This window comes from Arachis stenosperma, chromosome 5 (genome assembly GCF_014773155.1).
Source record: "Arachis stenosperma cultivar V10309 chromosome 5, arast.V10309.gnm1.PFL2, whole genome shotgun sequence".
Lineage (NCBI taxonomy): Eukaryota > Viridiplantae > Streptophyta > Magnoliopsida > Fabales > Fabaceae > Arachis > Arachis stenosperma.
This window is the reverse complement of record NC_080381.1, coordinates 4023716-4043277: the sequence shown is the minus strand read 5'-3', so window position 1 is coordinate 4043277 and position 19562 is coordinate 4023716. Positions and strand designations below refer to the sequence as shown.

Here is a 19562-nt window from a genome sequence, read left to right as displayed (position 1 = left end):
TAATAAAATGCCTCGAGTAAAAACGTATTGCTATCCAATGTCATTCAGATCTTCCGGCCTATTTAAGGTTTCTGATATTTCTTTTAGATAATTTCAATAAACAATTTGTAATTGTAAAACCTTAATTGTGTCCTTAGCAAAATTTCAATATTTATCACTACTCTTCCTTTTATAATCCACGATAAATTTAACTTGTGGTTGTGGCTGCGGTTTTGTCTCTCGTCCCCCAGCTTTTTTTTATAACCATGTTTGGGTTTATCAACTTGCTCTCGCCTTGCCAACTGCTGATTGCAGCATGGTATGAAGAGCCGCAAAGTACGGAATCGGAATCACTAGAATTAGGGTGGACAATGGCAAAAATAATTACAGGAAAGTACACTAAACAGAAATACGAAGTTGAACCGCTGATCTGATAGATTCGATGCACAAATTCAGAATTGTCTTGTGTCTACTCATTATTCTAACGTAGCAATGCCAGGTTTCGTTGAGTTTGGATGCAAAAATACGAAGACAAATAATAGATAAGACATACCTAATGGAAATCAATATAGCACAGTAATTCAACATGTTTTATCATCCTCATTCAATTTATTGAGAATATATTTCATCTAACATCCAATAAAATATCACATGGGACTCAACCCCAAACAAGCATAAGTTGGAACCTAAGCTATACTTAACTTTGTAGCCGACAATTAATAGCAAAGTGCAATGAAAGCACTTCCCTGCCGACCCAAATTTCAAAATCAAACATACCACTAAAAAACATAAAAAGTAGACATATCTAACTAATAGCCAAATCAAAATCAGCCAAAAACCTTGAACCATAGGTGATACTTTATGGAGTGTAGTAGCAAAAAAGACAAAAGCATGGGGAATAAAAGTGTATTCCTTTCCTTCTTCCTTTTGAAGCTTCTAAGCATGCCTTGCTTGGAAATCCTTCATGAAAGCCACCAACTTCTCAACACCAGCCAAAGGCATAGCATTGTAAATCGAAGCCCTCATTCCTCCAACTGACCTATGGCCTTTGAGCTGCACCATCTTCTCCTTAGCAGCTTCCTTAATGAACTCAACCTCCAACTCAGCCTTCTCCAAAGTGAAAGGCACATTCATCAATGACCTTACAGACTTGTCAACAGGGCACCTAAAGAACCCTTTGCTGTCATCAATTGCATTGTACAAAATCTCAGCCTTCTTCTTGTTCTTCTTCTCAACCTCCTTCAACCCACCTTGCTCCACAAGATCCTCAAACACCAAACCACACATGTAGATTCCATAGCATGGAGGCGTGTTATACAGTGAATTGTTCTCATCATGGATCTTGTAATCCAGCATCACAGGTGTCAAACCCTGAGCATTTCCAATCAGATCTTTCCTTATAATCACAATGGTGACCCCGGAGGGACCCACATTCTTCTGTGCACCAGCATAGATCAAACCAAACCTAGACACATCCACAGGCTTGGAGCAAAAATTTGAGGACATATCAGCAACAAGAACACCGTTTTTGGGTGTAGGGTAATCCTTGAACTCCACACCATGAATTGTTTCATTGGCGCAAATATGCAAATACCTGGCGTCCGTGGATTGATTCAAACCAGAAAAAGATGGAATCTTTGTGTATTTTTCGGATTTCCCAGACCAGATCACCTTCGGTTTGCAGTATTTCTGTGCCTCCTTGAAGGCTTTGTCAGACCAAGAACCGGTGACGACGTAATCAACGGTGTCTTCTGGGGTGCAGAGGTTTAAGGGGATGGCGGCGAATTGGGTGGTGGCGCCCCCTTGGAGGAAGAGGACGGAATATTCCGACGGAATATTGAGGAGGGTTCGCAGATCTGACTCTGCTTTTTGGATTATTGAGAGGAATTCTTTTCCTCTGTGGCTCATCTCCATGACGCTCATTCCTGAGCCGCGCCAGTTGTAGAGCTCCGATTGAGCCTTCAGGAGGACATTCTCGGGGAGGGTGGCGGGGCCGGCGGCGAAGTTGAAGACCCGATCTTGGGACTGGGTGGAGGCTTGTGGTGGCGCTTGGGTTCGGGTGGTGGTGGTGCATTTGATGGAGATGGGTTTGAAGGTGGTGGTGGCGGTGCGTGTGGTGGTTATTGGGAAATGGTTGGTGGTGTTGGTGAGGTTGGTGGGGTTGTGGAGGAAGAGAGTGTGGTTTGAAGTTGCCATTGACATCGACATGGTTACGGTTATTGTGAAAAAACCAGAAGGCAGAGAAAAGCAGAGAAACAGAGACAGAAACAGAGACAAAAGAAAAAGAAGAGAGAGAACTTTTTGCAGAGTTTGGTGCTTTTTTTTTAATCAATGGCTTATTATGGAGTGTTTGGTGACTGGTTTTGGTGTCAGGGCAAAGATCTGAATCTGAAGTAGGGATGATTTATACTCAGTCATGCATACATTATTATTATTGTTAATTAATTACATACAGCATTAATGTCAAGTTTGCATTTCATTGGTTAGACTCTTTTTTAAATTAAAAAAAAAAATCATAGAGATATTTGGTTTTGTTATTTTTATTTTATTTTTTCCTTTCTCACAAAAAGGTTTGGTATTTTAAATTATATTTTATAAAGAAATAGTAATGAAATAAGTTATACAGATATTTATTTCCTAAAAGGATACAGTACAATTACAATATTGTTGTTGAATACTTTTGGTGAATTAATATAAAAAAATGTTTTTCCAAATTATGTTGGGAAATATATGTATGATTCCGTTGGCTTTCAATCAGTGGCAGAGTTTAGTTCAGATAAAAAGTGGCCATGGTTCCCCAAATTTTTATTAAAAAAATTAGTAATACTTTTTTAAAAAATAAAAAGAAAAAGTCTAGGAAACCAGCATTTTTGTTAAAATTTAGCCAGCACTTAATCATAAAAAGAAAAATAATTAATACTACACTTTTAAAAGCCATCTCATACTATTGAAAATATTGATGATGGCTAAGTAATGGTTAAACATTACAAATTCTGCTAGCTCCTAACACTCCTCAAATAAAAAATAGTTCAGTTTGTTCAAATATTTTATTATGACTTAAAATATCAAAATTTAATCTTCATCTCTTGCTTTTATTGCACAATAATTTTTAATTTTAAACATTCAAAACATATTGGATTTGGACTGAATTGATTATATTCGCATTTCGCAGCTCTCTATTCAATAAGCAACACTCCCTCTACCTTTGAGTTTAAATATAAAAAATTAGGTATTTTTTATTTATGTAATTTAATATTATTTTATATTTTATTGTTTATTTAATTTAATTTTTTATATGATAAAAAATATTAGAATATTTAATAAGTATTGATATTATTGTATTTGTATAAATTGATAAAAAAATTCAATAAATATTATAAATTTTAATATTTGTCCTTCTAATTTCTTTTTTACATATTTTACCGGATATATATTCAAATTTTTATATAAAATAGTCATAAAAAATCAGAGAGTTGATGATGCATTTTTTAAGAATGCTAATATTCAAGAAGGAAAACATATAACTTTTACAATATCAACACCTGTAGATAGTTCTTCTACTTTAATGAATTACGAAAAAAGTAAGATACAACCTTCAAAAGTTTAAAGAGTTACATCTGATGAGTTCGACCTTAATTCTTTAGAACAATACCCTGAAAAATGGCTTCAAATTTGTCAATATTACCCAAATCAGAGAGATGAGGTTAGACGAGCTTATCTTAAATGGGATCCATATCAAAAATATCTTGCCAATTATCTTCTATTTGCCCCCTCCAAAATTTTGTTTCAAACTCCGCCACTGCTTCCAAGTAAAGTCGTACAAACTTACACCCATGAAAATATAGAATCTCACATTATTATTATTAGATAAAAATGATGTTTTTTTTTTAAGAAATTTGTTGGGCTAAAAAAAGAGTCACAATCAAATCGAACACAGCAAATTGCTAAACATGGGGATAGGGGTAGGTGCATGTTGATATCGCAAGTCTCAAAAGGAAAATGGTACACTTTCCATTTAGCCTCATGGAGTCAAGAGTACAAGAGAAAATGAACTCAACAACTGGAAATTTTTTATTTTTTTATACAAAAACAGAGCTCACAACATATCATTTTTCAATTTAAAATGTTAGCATGAAATATTTGTTGAATTATAGTGTTTGATTATGTTATTCTCTCTCATTTTTTTAAGACAATAAAATTTTATATGATTTTTCTCCTTTTATAATTTTTTAGAAGATGAGAGGGTGAGTGCGACTCTTTTGTTAATGTGTTTGGTGAGTTCAAGTCTCCAGTTTTCAAAAGTTGGCGGCGCTCGCAAGTTTAAAGAGTGCACCTCATTCGAGTTAAAAGATACTTCATAGACAATTTATTTTCTTAAAATAATTAAAAAATATAAATATAGGTATTACAAGAATTTTTTATTTTTATAAATTAAATAATTATAATAATTATCGAAATAAATAATTTTAAAAATATTTACCTAAATAAATATCCTTCCCTTATCTCGTTTACACAATATCAGGGTAAACAAGATAAGACAGATGCACGCGACACATATATCTCGTTTACACTGTGTATTTCGTTTATAGTGTATACATATATTTTTTAAAAAAATTAAAAATAATAAAAAATATTATTAATATCAATAATTTTAACTTTTAGCATTCAATTAGTACATAAAAAGATTGGTTAAAGAAATTAAAATGAAAAGATGAAAGCGTGAAATTGATACACGATAAATAAAATACAAAAAAATGAGATAACTGTTTGTAAGAGAAGTTGACGGAAAGAGAATATCTCTTATGTTATTTTTCACTATTTACGTAAAAAATAACCAATTTCAATTCTCTTCCCACTATTTCCATCAATTTCTCTTAAAAATTGGTAAACAATTATCTCATTTTTTATGTTTTATTTATCGTCCATCAACTTCACGCTTCCATCTTATAAGCGGGCATAATTACCATATTTATATAATAATTACGTAATTCATTCGGCCTTATTTAAAAAAATTGATTACAGAACAGAAATAGTTGGTGGTGGAACACATGAACACTTGGAGCACAAGGGTCAACGGATTCTGTATGGCTGACCCTGTAACCCACACTGCTACACATTCAGCATTGCATTACTTCGTGACCGTTGCACTAAAGATATTAATTTTTTGTATTTCTTGTGTCCGAAAATTATATGTTAAGTTTATAAATTAAAAAAATTATTAAAAATATAAAAATTTAAATTTTTAATATATTTATTAAATAAAAATATTTAAAATTTTTATTAATAATAAATTTATTATATATTTTTAGAACACATGTTAGTTAAATTTTAATTTTTTTTATTATTTACGAAATTTATCAATTCAATAAATTAACAACTAATTTAGTGCAAATCTAAATTTTGTTTAACAATTTTGTGAGCGTTGAATTCTATTTTTTTATTGTTAATCAATAAATTGTTATATACATAAAATAAAATTTAAAACTCAGACATTTATTTAAGTACATTTATTTTAGTGTAATATTTTACCCTTATTTTTTAAGATTTAGATGACAGGACCTGCTAAATTTATTAATAAAACTTTTTTATAAAAAATATATAAAATTTAAAATTTCAATTTATTATAAAAGGTTCAAATATTAATCTTGTGTAACCTTAATCAATCTAGGTACAAATATGAGTTTCTTAAAACTTGTTTCTCTAGTAATATATTATGGTTCAAATGATATATGAGTTGATGAGTATTCTTAAAACAATTGGCCCAAATTCTTATGGTTCAATTGGCTGCATCTTGAATTCGACAGAAGTTTCGGATCAATGCTCATGGATTATCTTCAAGATGATTGTTTGAATTGTCAACTAAAGAGTAATCATGGATTAAACCATCCACACATTTTATTAAAAAAAAAACACTACATTATACATGTTGGGCAAAGAACAATAATCAAATACTTCTCATAATGAATGAAATTGTTTCTATACCAATCATTTCCATTATTTCGTTGAATGGAACAAGAAGAAATACAGATTTGGACAAAGTTATGTTCCCACCATAGGAACATAATGTAAAAGTAAAGAGACTAAATGAAAGTAAATTTAGAAGTAAGAAAAAGCATCATCAGAGGGGGATGATCCTAGAAATGAAATCTATGATTCCCCAAATATGCTGCAACCCAAGTAAAAGTCAAGTTTGTAGTTGTGGCTGTTTTGTTAATAGCTAGCTATACATGTGGCTGCTACAACAATGAGTTATCAAGAAGAAAACTTGCTGCTTCACATTTTGCAGTGTAGTTGTGTTTTGAAGAACAGTACTTCCTATGCACCCCTGTAAGTTTCCCTGACCCTGCCTTCTGGTGGAAACCAACCATTAAACTCGAGCACTCTCTGCACGTCACAAGGAAATTACATTAGTACATGATGCACTAAGTTCAATTCAGTACTTGAATTGAATGAATGAATGAATGAATATGTGCTTACAATAGTTGCTCTTCTGTGTAATTGGTATGCCATTCACATGTCTTGCTCCACTGTCTGAAGCCGAAAACTGTGCATTGAGCTGTATAAACTGCAGCTGCAGCTAGCAAAGATGGCGAGAACTTAAGCATCTCATACTCCACTAGAGATAGCTCTACCAAGAAGAAAGCTAGTAGCTCAAGCTGTCCATGGTGAGAGTAAGTATCAATTAAGAAGTTAGTAATTTTAACCATATCAATGATCATCATCATAATAAGAAATATGAGAGTTTTTAACTATGAATTTTATCAAGCATGTTGCTACCTTTCTGTCTGCTTGTGCTGCCTTTAGGAACCTTCTAATGAAAACATATGCTGTTGGAACAGACATGTTAAAGTGCAATGTGTTCAGCATCAACTTTTCCTGAAAGGGTTTATCAGACAAAAATAAACAAATAAATATCAGTTTATTTTCTCTACGAATGCATGCATATATGTTAAGATGGTAGTACTAAACAAGGAAAACATATATATTACCATATCCAGAACTTCATTCCTTGTATATGCCTTGTCTGATATAAGGATCAAATCACTAACAACAGGCACAGAAACTTCCTCATACTTGCATGCCAAAAGCATTGCAACCAGACCAACCAACTGAAGCTTCTTTCTTACCACTGTCTGCTTTTCCAAGAATCTATCTATGAGGTTAACTGTAAGGAACAATGTTTCATGCATGAGCTCAAACTTATCATGCACCTGCAAGGTCCATAAACACAAGCATCTATCAGTACTCAACAATATCGAGCGAGGATGCCGACTATTAGTGATTGTTTAGAGGGTTAACATTCAATTTACCTCAATTAGCCAGTCAATCAGTATAGCCCTCATCCTTTCGTTAATGTCAAATTGTTGCGCCATATAATTTGGCGAGGCACAACTAGTCCTCTGCATATATAGAACAACTCTGAAATTAGCTTTGAATTCCAAAATTTAAAACTGAAATCTGCTCCAATGGAAAAAAAAAAAAAAAGACTATGCTGATTATCCAACTATTTAGACTAAAAAAATGTTAGATCTTCATATTCATACCATTTGGGCTTACTTAGACTTGGTTTGGTAAAGCTTTTATTTTTTGAAAATAGCTTATGAAAGTTGGCAGCACTTGGGTTTCTTAAAATCAAATTAAAAATGACTTTTAACAAGCACAATCACCACAATTGTGTTTGGTAAAAAAAATTATAATAAACATGTTTATAACAAAAAATAATTTATTTTTTCAAATTCTTTAAAATTTTATATAATATTTTAAAATAAAAAATTCATAATAAACATAAATATAATAAATAAACTCTTTTATTTTTTTAACTTTAAAATTTTATATAAGTATCATAAAAATTTATTTTACTCTAAACATCGTCATTAATAATACTAAATTACCTAACTCAAATTTTAGAGTTTAAATATTTACTTCTATTATCCACCTATATATATTGGCTCATCTTTACGGATCACAAAAAATAGGACACATATCTCAAATAAACTACTCTTATGATTATATATCTATATTTACATCTATATTTAGATATGTATATACATGTTGTTATTATAATTAATGTTCATGCAAGAAAAATTTTATGATTGAAAAAATACAAAAAAACAAACAAACATAATAGATCTACTGAAAAAATACAAAAACAACGCACAAAAAAATAATATAAATAGATAGAAGTTCATACCTAATATGTGATAGAGATTTATTTGTGTTGAAATTTGTAAAGATTAGGTTAAAAAATAAAAAATATATGAAGATTGTGTTAAAGTTTGTGAAGGTTAGTACAAGCATTTGGACATTTTTAATTTACCAAATGTAAAATGAGGTGCTTGTACTTTTTAAAACCACAAACTCCTCTTGAAAAAGTTTTACCAAACTTAGCCTTAACGAATAATTTACATGCCTATGAGGAAATGCAAGCTATTATTCATTTTCAGTTTCCAGATGTACCTCCATTTTTCTGTAATGGATATAAAGTTCTTCAATATAGTCCACAACTGCAAGAGTATTATTTGCATCACCACTATCAATGTCCACAAGGGGCTCTTCAACGTCTATATCCTCCATCTCAACTTCCTCCTAACAGAGCCAGTTTATATTTAATACATTTTAGTCACTAATTGAGCTTTGACATGGATCCGAGGAACAAAAAGAAAATCTTGAACAGGTAAAAACATACCATCTGATCTGAATCATTGTCCAATTGCCCTGTTTGTTCCAGAGACATTGGCACCGGCTGATCTTCCCCTGACTTATGTTCATCGTCAATGAGTATATACTCTCCAAACTGATTGGATTTGTTTGTATTCCTTTTGTTTTCCTATAATCAAAATTGACCTCACCATTACCACAGTTTTCAATGCTTCAAAAAGTCAAGATCTGCTTGTAGTGCAATAATTTCACCAAAGAACATAGAGAGGACCCAAAATAACAAAAAAAAAATAAAAAGACTACCTCATTCCGAGACTGTTGTGTGGTAGCAATTTTTGCAGCAAACCTCCTAACATAATATAAAAGCAAACCAAAAAAGAATACACATCAAATTGAATCTTGTATGAAAGCAAACTAAAGTTGAATCTTGAAGTAGATTTTAAATTTTTAAAATTTCAATTTTCAAAACTTTTTAATACACTGCCAGCCACCAGGTCATCATTATTCTAATTCCTAACCTTGTGATGGGTCGGTGCACTGGATCCACCTGCTTTTTCTCACAAACTTCATGTTTTCTGGGCACCCCAAAAAAATAGAACCAAAGTATTAAAATTTAAAAACACCCCAAAAAAAAAATAGAACCAAAGTATTAAAATTTAAAAACAACAGAAAAACAGAAGAGGACAATAGATGTAGAATGGCAAAGAGAATGGCTAGAGAAAATTACTCTGCAAATGCCCTTTTGTTCAAAATGCAAGGGTAATGTCTACTTTCCACCACAGTCTGATTGATAACACTTAAAGCTCTTCTATTCTTCTGCCCAGCTTTTTTTGTATCCATATAATCTAAACCTCCTATTGAAAAAAAGAAAAAACCCAAATATTACAACCTTTGCATAAAAATTCAAGGTTGAAAATTTTCACTACACCCATAAAGTTTATACCTTGGAGATTTGTGGGGTTGATTGAGTTAGAGATGTTCTCATCAGAAATCACCATTTTTAATTTTTCCTTCCTTTCTTTCTTTCTTTCTCTCAGTTAATGAACAATCAATCACACCCCCAAAATCCCAATCTTCAGAAGATGTGCATCAATAATTCAAATTCGGTGGATCCAGAAAGTTGAAGAAGAGAGAGAAGAGAGAGTGGGTACACTCACTTACCAATGGCACACTGAGGAGAGTGAAACCATTGTTGGGGGTATTTGTGAATTGTGATTGTGTGTGTTCAAAACTCAACGGCTAGTCACTTGTGACCGTTGGATTAGGCTAAGGCTGGCATAACATGATAACAAACTTTGTGTTATTTATTTATTATGTTAATATTATTTATTTGTTTATTTATTTATTAATTCATTACTTTTTTTCTATTTTTATGTCTAAATATGTCTCTAGCAACGGTAATAATATGGTTGGCATGTGGGAAGAGGCGTGTTGTTGCAGCAAAGATGCCTTGTTTTTCAAAATCACATTTACCTTCTTCACTATTTTGTAAGTTTTATGAATAAAATTATATGATTTGATAATATTAATAGTATAATATCTTTTAATAATACCTGCTCATTCATAGGTTTTGATGAGTCAAAATAATTTTTATAATTAATAAACACATGCCAAAACTAAGAATTTAAAATATGTTAAAACACTAACTCTATTTGTTATTTGTAAAAATTATTTTGGGGGAGATTATACCGTTTAAGTTATAATAACTCATTAGTGAGATAATAGCAATTCAAGATGAAAATATTCGAATATATTATAATGTAATGTAATTCTATTGCATAATTAGATTAATTTGCTCAAAAAAAGAATCAGCTTAAAACTTTTTAGCTGGATAGGATTTTGGTAAAGAAAAATTAAAAAAAAAACATCAAGTTAAAGTAATTATGTGAATCATATAGAATCATGGCAAAAGAAATGTGAAATCTCTAATGTATGAACTAAACTAAATCATTGGGATGGAATTGTTAATCTTTGCTTTGATCCCTTCTTCCTTCTATTATTAAGGACGCTCCTATATGCCGCTCTACCGCACTTTCCCATTTGACCCCATTTTTTTCTCCTTGATTTGCTTATAGCTTCTCTCATCTTATTTTGTTTCTAATTTCTTTTAAAACATAATATAATCTTTATTAACATTCATGCATTAATTAGGGGGGAAATCCAATAAGAGTAATAGAATAGATAAGGAAATGACAATCATCAAATATTTGGAGTGGGTTTGTTGAGTCATCAACTCATCATGATGAATGCCGATTTAAGAGCACCGAGCCAAATCTATGAAAAACAAATTAGATTCACTTAGTGAGTTTATCTTGAATCTTCCATCAATAAATAAAAAAAAAAAAAAAAATTGCATGTAATGTTTCATATTCGGAAAAAGAAAAAACTTTGTACCTTCAACAATATTGTATCCACATTGATGGCAATTTCCTTATCTCCCTGGCTTCTTTCTTATCAGAGAAAAATCTAATATCAACGGCACTTAAACTTAAGGTGTTTTTTTTTTCTAAAAATAAATATAAAAATAATAGATATAGATAATATTTTTAAACATATCTCATCTATGAGAAGGAGAGATATATATATAAAATTATCTCGTTTTTATATAAAAACGAGATATATAATAAAATATCCAATTTTAACATTTTTATTGAAAATTTCTTAAAATTCATTTCATCCGGCAAGTTATGACCTAAATGTTAAAAATTATTTATAAAAAAATCGTCCAATTTAAATAATAAAATATAAAAATCTAAATTTTTTAACGCGTATTTGTATTTAATCCTGATATTTATTTTATTTATTTAAAAAAAAAACTCTTAAACTTAGACATTGTATCACATCAAAAAAAGCAAAAGGACATTTTTGTCTCCTCACAAAATCCCTTTTATTATGATTATCTATCAATTGCTCATGACGCAAAGATGAAACTAGAGAATTTTTTTTCCCCTTATGATTACTAGATTACGTTTTAAATTTTTATTAAACAAAAATAAAGAAAATTGAATTTGGCAAATCTACCCCACTTCGTTGACATGTCTAGCTATATATATAAAATATAAAATAAATGCTATGCAACAAACTCATTTGAGTTGTCATATTTCAAATTGTGAGTGTGATACACGTGCTCACATATCTGATTCATCCATCATACGATTACGTACGTATTTACTTCCAAATAAACAATCAGGGTTACTAATAGCGACCCAAGCTCAAAGATTAAAGAAATAAAAAAAAAAATTCTTAAAGCTCTTCAAGAATTTGGTCTCACATTTGAATTGAAAAGCCATCAATGAAATCCATTCCACACACAATATGTGATTTTCATCCAGCTTGAGACTAATTCCTATGAATCTTGTTCATATTGAAAAGTATATATATGTTCTTTCCCTTCCTTTTTTTTTTCTCCCATCACAATCAAACAAGGGAGGGGGTATCCCCTAATGATGGCAAGTAAACTCTAAAGAACTGAAAGCCTACTTTTAAATCAGTAAAAAATTTTGGGACTAAAAAAGAGGAAAGAGATCTAATACAACTCCTCTATATGTTTAGTTTCTAAACTATGCCGGTTCCAAGTTCCAACCAGTATTCATTTTCTGAAGAGACTGGAGAGGGAATGCTTCAAAACTTTTCCATCAGATGATGATTGGGACCTTTTCTTCTTTAAGTGTGACTTATTTGTTGCTTTTGCATCCACATTTATGTTGCAGCTGTCAGCTACTTCATGATGATTCTTAGACACTTTAAATTGTGATGGTGTGTGTGAGTTCTGTTTGACTGTCTTCATAGGCCTCGCTGGATGCTTTATTGGATGTTTTTTCATTTTCGGCACAAAGCCCTTCATCATAGATGGATCAACCTTCTGAGTTAATTTTGCTTGCTTCTGCCACTCTTGACTGGTTTCCTTGAAAACCAATTCATGGCTCGCCATGTCCACTTTCTGCTCTGGAACACGGTCATTGTCAACCAGTTTCTGTTTCTTGATTTTTCCTTGCTTACTTTCTGGACTTGGTGATAAAGCTTGTCTTTCATGTTTCCTTGCAACCGATTTATGGATTACTGAATTTGAAATTTGTGACTGGCCACTTTCCTCAGTGTCCTCAGTCTTAAGATGACATTTTTCAGCCTCAAAATCATCCTTGTTCTCAACAATGCAACTAATCATAGTGTTGAGAACAATTTTGCCCAAAACATATCTAGTCTCTTCAATACTACCCCGGCTAAGCATGCCATATTTTATCTTTGAACCTTTTCTTTCACTCCTATACAGTTGGACATCATTGACTAGCACTCTGAAAATATCACCAACAATCTGCCCTTTTTTCCCTGGTACAAATACCTGAATGCCACACCATTTTGTGTTTTCAGTTAGACTGAGACCATATGAAGTACCACAAAGTAACATGTTTTCACATGGACATAAATGAATGATCTACATAGATATTTTATTTTCAAGCCAAAAACTACTAAAAGTTAACAAGGTCCAACCAGAAACAGTGACGTATATCACAAAGAATGGCTAACTATGGCATGTTTAAATAGCGCAGTTGATTAGAACAGAACTTGATCCTGAGCAACTATTATGCAATCAATCCAGTATCCACCATGCAAAATGTCAAATGCTAGTAAAATATATACATAAAAAGAAATATTTACTTACAGTGCCAGAGCATGGAGAAGATGGATATCTAGCCATGGATTGACGAAGACTATCATTATTAACCAGCACACATACAGAGTGTATCACATGAGATGCCAATTCAGTGACTGCTTTTGCAATTTCTTCTTCCGATTTGTTCAAACAGGACATCCTTATTTCAGGTGCAAAATTAACAGCCACTTCTGCATGTTCTTTAGCAAATTTAACACCGTCTTTCCAATTCCCATGATATAGAATAGAAGCAAGAGCCCACACCACAAGGGCTTCTTGCGGGTTATTTACTAATGCCAGGTGAAATGCTAGCAACCCAATCCTGTATCACACAAAACATACAATCATGTCTCAGACATGCACCACTATAGATGGATACCTAGCATATCTTTTACTTTCATATTTGTAGTTTCAATATGTTAGGATCCAATCGGAAGGCATGGGACTTGAGTCCCACATTAAAAATATGGAATTCTGATGGAGGTTAGAGTTTTGGGCTCTTTGACCATAGTAAGGACTGCAGAGCATGGTGGCAAGCTAGAACCCAATTGCAAGGTATAGGACTTAAGTCCCACATCAGAATTGTTTGATCTCAATTGGGGATTCATTAGGCCTTGAACTAGTTTTACTAGTATATCAGTTTCTACTTCTCCTATCTCTCAAATGATCAGGTTCCTAATACCATCTAACCCTGGTTGAAGAAAAACTAGTTCTAAACTTAAGGTCAAATATTTATTTTTTATGAAAAACAGTTTCTTGCAACAAGCAACCACTTACCATAAACCACTTACCATAGAGTGCAATCAGAAGGCCGATCACATGCCACCAAATTATCCAAATGGAGGAATAATTTCTGCAAAAGTAACAGAACTGCAAGAGGTGAAAGCAGAAAAGTGGTACCAGGCACAGGCATGCATGATATAGGGATACAAAAAGTTCTGATACATCCATTTTTTGTCTTCTAATCTTTCTTCAGACAAACTAATCAGAGATTGATGTACTGTAAGCAACATGACAAATCCAATATCTCCAATTTAGTTGACTTTTAGAAAGCAGAATCTTCACCAATTATCATGAGAAAAAAAAAACAATTTTCATTTTAGCAGTTGCATTCGCGGAAGAAAAAAATATCTTAAAAGGCTCAGTCTACAATTATTTTTCCAGTGTAACTTACCATCAACATATTGGAAGCAAGAACACCTTCTTTATCCACCTGTTCATCAAGATATGCTGCCTATAACCGGCTAATGAGTTAACAATTGTTTTGTATAAGGCACAATGTTCAATTAGTCAGCAACTCAAATCCACTTACATGCACAGGAAATAAAAACTCAAGCAACTTGAATTTCCAGAGCAAGCGCAAAGATGGTTCAGCAGCTCCATAAGACAGCATATAGTTCACCTCAGTCAGTAATTTAGTCTGAGAAACATAAAGACCAGAAGCAGGAGGAATGACAAAACAAAAACCATAATTACTTTCACATCCAAAAAAGAAAACCTTGAGCACTTTTTATGATAGGTACGTATACCTTTGCCAGGTGTGTCAATAACAATGCTATATCAAATAAAAAAAGAGAGAGAAAAGAAAGAAAAAGTACAGCATTTTTACACTTGCCCATGTATAGTTACAACATATGTAAGTGGAAGCATACTAGTAAAATTAAAAAGATTAAATAATTCTTCTTATTACAAATTCATGCAGTATGCAACAGCAAAGTATATTCTCGCTTGGTGGTCACCCATTCATGAAGCATACCATCATAAAATTTCAATTGATTTACCTTGTTCATGTTCTTAACTTGTGAAGAATAAGCCAAAATAGCAGCCTCAATCTCCCTTGATAATGATAAACCTAGTCGAGCTGCCATTCTGAAGCCACGCAAAATTCTCCCTACAAAGAAATTTCAGATGCAACTTCATTTTCATTGTGCATGATAATCAATATGGTCAAAGGCATCTCATCTAACATGCTAATGAGAGCAGGATAATACCTACCAGGGTCCTCTTTGAAGGACAGTTGAGCAGGGATCACAGTTTCAAGCTGAATCCACATTACAAAGCACAAATATATATCAACATACTCACAAGTTAGTCATGCTTGGGTGTAAGCATTTATTAACAAGTTCAATAAAAAGTTACCTTCAAGGACCTCAAATCAGCGATTCCATTGGCATAATCGTATATCTTATTAGCAGAGGGGTCATAAAATAAACTGCTTCCACAACCAGAAACGGATTAATAAGGAAGTGTATGTATAAAGTTAACTATCTTAGATAAAAACAAGCTGTTACTGCTCTTTCCTACATTATTTGTAACCTAAAGCAGCACTCCTTTTTAAAGAGAAACAATTTTTTTAAAATTGAAATTAAACACACAAACCAATAGACCCTCTCCAACTTCTTTTAAGAAAACTGGAAACAAAAAATCCATTAACACCTATTAATTGTGAAGTCTCTGTACAAGGAGTTTTTGCAGCGAATTAAGTCGTCTTCATTATTGCATTTGGATTTGGGCAATAGAGTGCGTCGAACTTGGTCACTCCCTTCAAATGTCCGTGCCTCTGTCGCAAAACTGGTTACCTGATTCAGTATTTGTAAATTTTGTTGAAATACGTTACAAAGAAGAATCTCCAATGAAGAGCACACTAAAACCTACATGTAAGTAGTAGACTAAAGAAAGAGAAAAGCTAATCAAGTATAACTACTCAACGGACAAACCTCTATTTGAGAACCTTTTACATTAACAAGGCATACTGGAAAACGTCGCCCTACAATTATAGCATGGCCTATTTTACGACAATGCTTTTTCACCTGTCAGATATTGAGGACACTAAATGTTCGTCAAAACTCATCAAAAAGGTATGCCGCGCTTATTTAGTCAATAAATTGAATCACTGTCATAAAACCTCATGAAGCTCCCCTGTGGTGATGACATCAAAATCTTTTGGAGTTCTATTCAATAGTAGATCTCTCACACACCCACCTACCAAATAGGACTTAAATCCTGTAATTTGAAGGTAAAAAGAATATAATTATTGAAGAACAAACTATGGGTATTGAAAAAAGTGTAAGATGTATCTAGCACCAAAATCCTTGTGTGTATGTGTGTGTGTAGAGATCCAGTTTTATAAAACGCCCTAGTTTGTCTAAAATCAAGCAAGAACCCTTTTCAAGGGTGGGGAAGAACAAGCGAAGATGGCAATGCTCATCTTTTATCATTTCAATAGGAAGAGGAACATTGCAATGTTTTTTGCAAGCTTGTCAACGGTCTCTCTTAAATAATGCAGAGTGAGGTTTAAGAAAATCCTAACCTTTGCCGCAAAGATGCTTCAAGACAATCTGAGATGGATGCGAAAGCTTAGAAGTAGTTATACCAAGCTTACTAGCGTCCAGAGTCTTCCATTTCAAGAAGTCATTGCGTTCTGAACAATAGGTCACAATTAAAACCAGCTCAGGCTTTAGTCAAACCCATTAACATGGTTTAAAAAGAAATACACACACATGATTACATGGAAATTTACATATGTCTCTGCAAGAATTCTACCTAAAATTAGTTGCAATGATGTTAACATAAGAAATGGAAACTACAACCCATCAATAATGAGCAAAAGAAAATGCATAACCATAGCTACCTTTCAGAGCCGAGTAATCTAAGTCCCCTTTTGGAGACAAGCGATCATCCAGTTTCCCTTTGGGATGCATAGAAGTGCAGAACCTCTGCAACTAAGAAATTGAACCAAAGGAAAAAGAGATGTTAACACTCACGAAGTGTTCGATAAATTGCCTGAACCAAAAAGAAAAAAGCAAACTGAGACAAGAGAAGAAGGGTAGTGTTTTAGTGTTACCTGCTGTGTGTTGATGAGGGATTTCAAACGAGCAAGCACAGCACGCTTATTGTTGTTGCTCATTCTGAGTGGAACCGCCATTAGAGCTCCGAAAACGTTTCCGCACAAAGCTAAGTTGTCCCTTTCATTTCGAGCGCCAGTAGTGGGAGTTACTTCCTCCTTCTTTATTTCAACTTATTTATGGAAATATTACTTTCTTAATTGAAGGGGAAAAAACCATTTTTGTTTATTTGGATGGATTTAAACTTTAAATACAAGAATTACTGGACTAGGGTATTATCCTTAAAAGGATGTATTTTTCATATTTTTTATGTGAGTTGAAAATAAGAGTTTCTCGTAAAAATACATTTTAATATAAAAAAATAAAAATATTATTTACACATTAAAATCAGTTATCATAATATATATATATATATATATATATATATATATAATTTAATTTATTTTTAGTATGTATTTTATATTGATAATTAATTTTAATAATTAATTTTAATGCATATAGCAGAGTTGATAAAAAAATATTATTAAAAAAATATAATTATTATTAATTAACTATGTATTTATATGTTTTTAGTTAGCGAAATAAAAAATGTGTTGACTGTTATTTATTAACAAAATACTGATGATAAAATGTTATCTTCTACAGAAATGTAGGTTTAGAAAAATTGTATTTGATTTTTGCAGAGTTATATTTATAGTTTGAGTGATAAATATCACAACACATGTTTCTCTAAACTAAAATAAAATAAAAAAAAACAACAAGGATCATTTTAACGAATAAATTGAAAATAATTATCTTAAAAAATAATTTTTTTAATTTTAAGTTCACTAACATGTTTTTCTAAAAAAATCTATAGAAGAATCAACTCAAGTTAAATCGATCCATGTAAAACACAAGTGTTGTTTCTACAATTGTGTTGATATAATTTGTCTTCAAAAATTTAGATTAGAAATGTTTTTAGGCAAAAGAATTGAGACATAAAAAAACTAAAATAAGAATTCACGAGTCATTTGTTCGATAATTAAGAGAGAAATTCAAATTAATACATCGACATATTAATGAGAAATGTGTTGCCACTACTGTTTCTTTTTATTTTATTTTATTTTATTGTTTTATATTTGCCTTATATTTAAGTGACTTCTCATGTTTTCACTAAATTTTTTGTCTTCTAGCATATCTTTTAATTAAGGTTGAATGATAGAACTTAAACTATCGTTTTATAAATTTGATAGTTAAGGAACTCAAAAAATAATTATTTTAAATTAGAGAAAAATTCTACATCCATATAAAAATTACATAGATGGTACCTAAGTAACTTTCACTCCACGTCCTACACTCTTGTTTGTTTTACGCGCGTCTCTTATAACCTATATAACGAATCCTTATTTTGTGTTATCAACGTTTCTCAACGTAAACTTTTTTCATACAACGTAAACCTCTTTCGCGTTCTTCTTCAACCTAATTAAATTCGTTGTTCTCCTCTTTTGTGTTTTTCTTCTCTGCATTATGGATCTGGATTGATTCAACGCAATTATCTTCGTTGTTTATCTTCTTCTTCGATCTGCACTTTTGAATTGAAACAATGAATGAATCAACTTCAAATAAGTTGAATGAGTGCGATTTTGATGATTCTTCTCAAACGCATCAATTTGATGAGGTTTAGATTATTGAATTCTGAATCGAATTTAATGGAATGAAATTTCTAATTTTATTTGAAGTGAATTGAATGGATTGAGGTAATCTACATCTAAATTGAATTCAATTGAATTGATAATATGTAACTGTGAGTAATTGTGAGTAACTATGAGTAAATGTGAGTAACTTTTCGATTCGGTAAGTACTAAAGAGGTGGTTCATCACTTTCATGTTTTCGGTTCGATCTGCAGAAAGGAGTCTAACAAAAATTAGACCAATATGTTCTGTTTTCTTCTCTAAGCACTATATAATTGTTTCACCGTAATTAAGATTTCAGTTCACCGTAACAAAGATTTTGGTTCACCATGAGTACTGTGTTCGGTTCACCATGAGTACTATGTTCGGTTTATTCTGCATTATTCAAAACTCTTCTTCCTCAACTTCTACTGCTTCTTCGCCAGAGAGAGAATGAGGAAAAGACAAAAAAATACAACAGCAACAACAACAAAAGAATAACGATAGGGTTTCGGGATTTAGGATTTTAGGGTTTAGGGTTTATGGGTTCAGGATTCAGTGTGTTTCAAACTTTTGGTTCGCCCCGTGTATTAATTTCTGTTCACTGTGTTCATGGTTGAGGGTTTAGGGGTCTAGGGTTTAGGGTTCAGGGTTCAGGATTTTAGGGGTTTAAGGTTTACGGTAGGGTTTAGGGTTTAGGGTTTAACATTTAGGGTTCAGGGTTTAGCATTTAGGGTTCAGAGTTCAGTGTTTAGGGTTCGGGTTCAGGGTTTAGGGTT

The 19562-nt window shown here is 32.2% G+C and overlaps 3 protein-coding genes across 4 annotated transcripts; all 3 read right to left on the bottom strand.

The window, feature by feature from the left end:
- Nucleotides 1-548: 548 nt before the first annotated feature.
- On the bottom strand, nt 549-2381 carry LOC130980278 (phosphoserine aminotransferase 2, chloroplastic-like). Its single transcript, XM_057903962.1, has one exon. It carries the CDS (start codon nt 2185-2187, stop codon nt 916-918), a length of 1272 nt encoding a protein of 423 aa, XP_057759945.1. The 5' UTR covers nt 2188-2381; the 3' UTR covers nt 549-915.
- Nucleotides 2382-5905: 3524 nt separating this feature from the next.
- Nucleotides 5906-9842, bottom strand: LOC130982247 (G2/mitotic-specific cyclin-1-like). Its single transcript, XM_057906161.1, has 11 exons — nt 9581-9842; nt 9365-9491; nt 9156-9212; nt 8941-8986; nt 8666-8806; nt 8437-8565; nt 7290-7379; nt 6969-7190; nt 6757-6855; nt 6457-6635; nt 5906-6363 (listed from the first exon to the last, which is right to left on the bottom strand). Exons 1-11 carry the CDS (start codon nt 9633-9635, stop codon nt 6216-6218), a joined length of 1293 nt encoding a protein of 430 aa, XP_057762144.1. The 5' UTR covers nt 9636-9842; the 3' UTR covers nt 5906-6215.
- Nucleotides 9843-11854: 2012 nt separating this feature from the next.
- LOC130979404 (uncharacterized) lies at nt 11855-17339 on the bottom strand. 2 transcript variants are annotated; one of them, XM_057902844.1, is made up of 14 exons: nt 17133-17296; nt 16920-17004; nt 16599-16709; nt 16194-16291; nt 16006-16098; nt 15725-15867; nt 15428-15500; nt 15284-15329; nt 15070-15179; nt 14601-14708; nt 14463-14522; nt 14080-14141; nt 13298-13610; nt 11855-12976 (listed from the first exon to the last, which is right to left on the bottom strand). In XM_057902844.1, exons 1-14 carry the CDS (start codon nt 17211-17213, stop codon nt 12227-12229), a joined length of 2133 nt encoding a protein of 710 aa, XP_057758827.1. In that variant the 5' UTR covers nt 17214-17296; the 3' UTR covers nt 11855-12226. The 2 variants fall into 2 exon arrangements, with proteins under 2 accessions (XP_057758827.1, XP_057758826.1); XM_057902843.1 differs by having other exon boundaries at nt 11856-12976; nt 16920-17010; nt 17133-17339.
- Nucleotides 17340-19562: the final 2223 nt, after the last annotated feature.

Coding starts and splice junctions, on each gene's coding strand:
- LOC130980278 (XM_057903962.1), bottom strand. CDS start 2,187: ATGTCGATGTCAATGGCAACTTCAAACCACACTCTCTTCCTCCACAAC.
- LOC130982247 (XM_057906161.1), bottom strand. CDS start 9,635: ATGGTGATTTCTGATGAGAACATCTCTAACTCAATCAACCCCACAAAT. Junction 8,987..9,155: donor GTGCACCGACCCATCACAAG/GTTAGGAATTAG, acceptor ATATTATGTTAG/GAGGTTTGCTGCAAAAATTG. Junction 7,380..8,436: donor TCCATTACAGAAAAATGGAG/GTACATCTGGAA, acceptor CTATATATGCAG/AGGACTAGTTGTGCCTCGCC.
- LOC130979404 (XM_057902843.1), bottom strand. CDS start 17,213: ATGGCGGTTCCACTCAGAATGAGCAACAACAATAAGCGTGCTGTGCTT. Junction 16,710..16,919: donor AGATTACTCGGCTCTGAAAG/GTAGCTATGGTT, acceptor CCTATTGTTCAG/AACGCAATGACTTCTTGAAA. Junction 14,709..15,069: donor AAGTTAAGAACATGAACAAG/GTAAATCAATTG, acceptor TATGTTTCTCAG/ACTAAATTACTGACTGAGGT.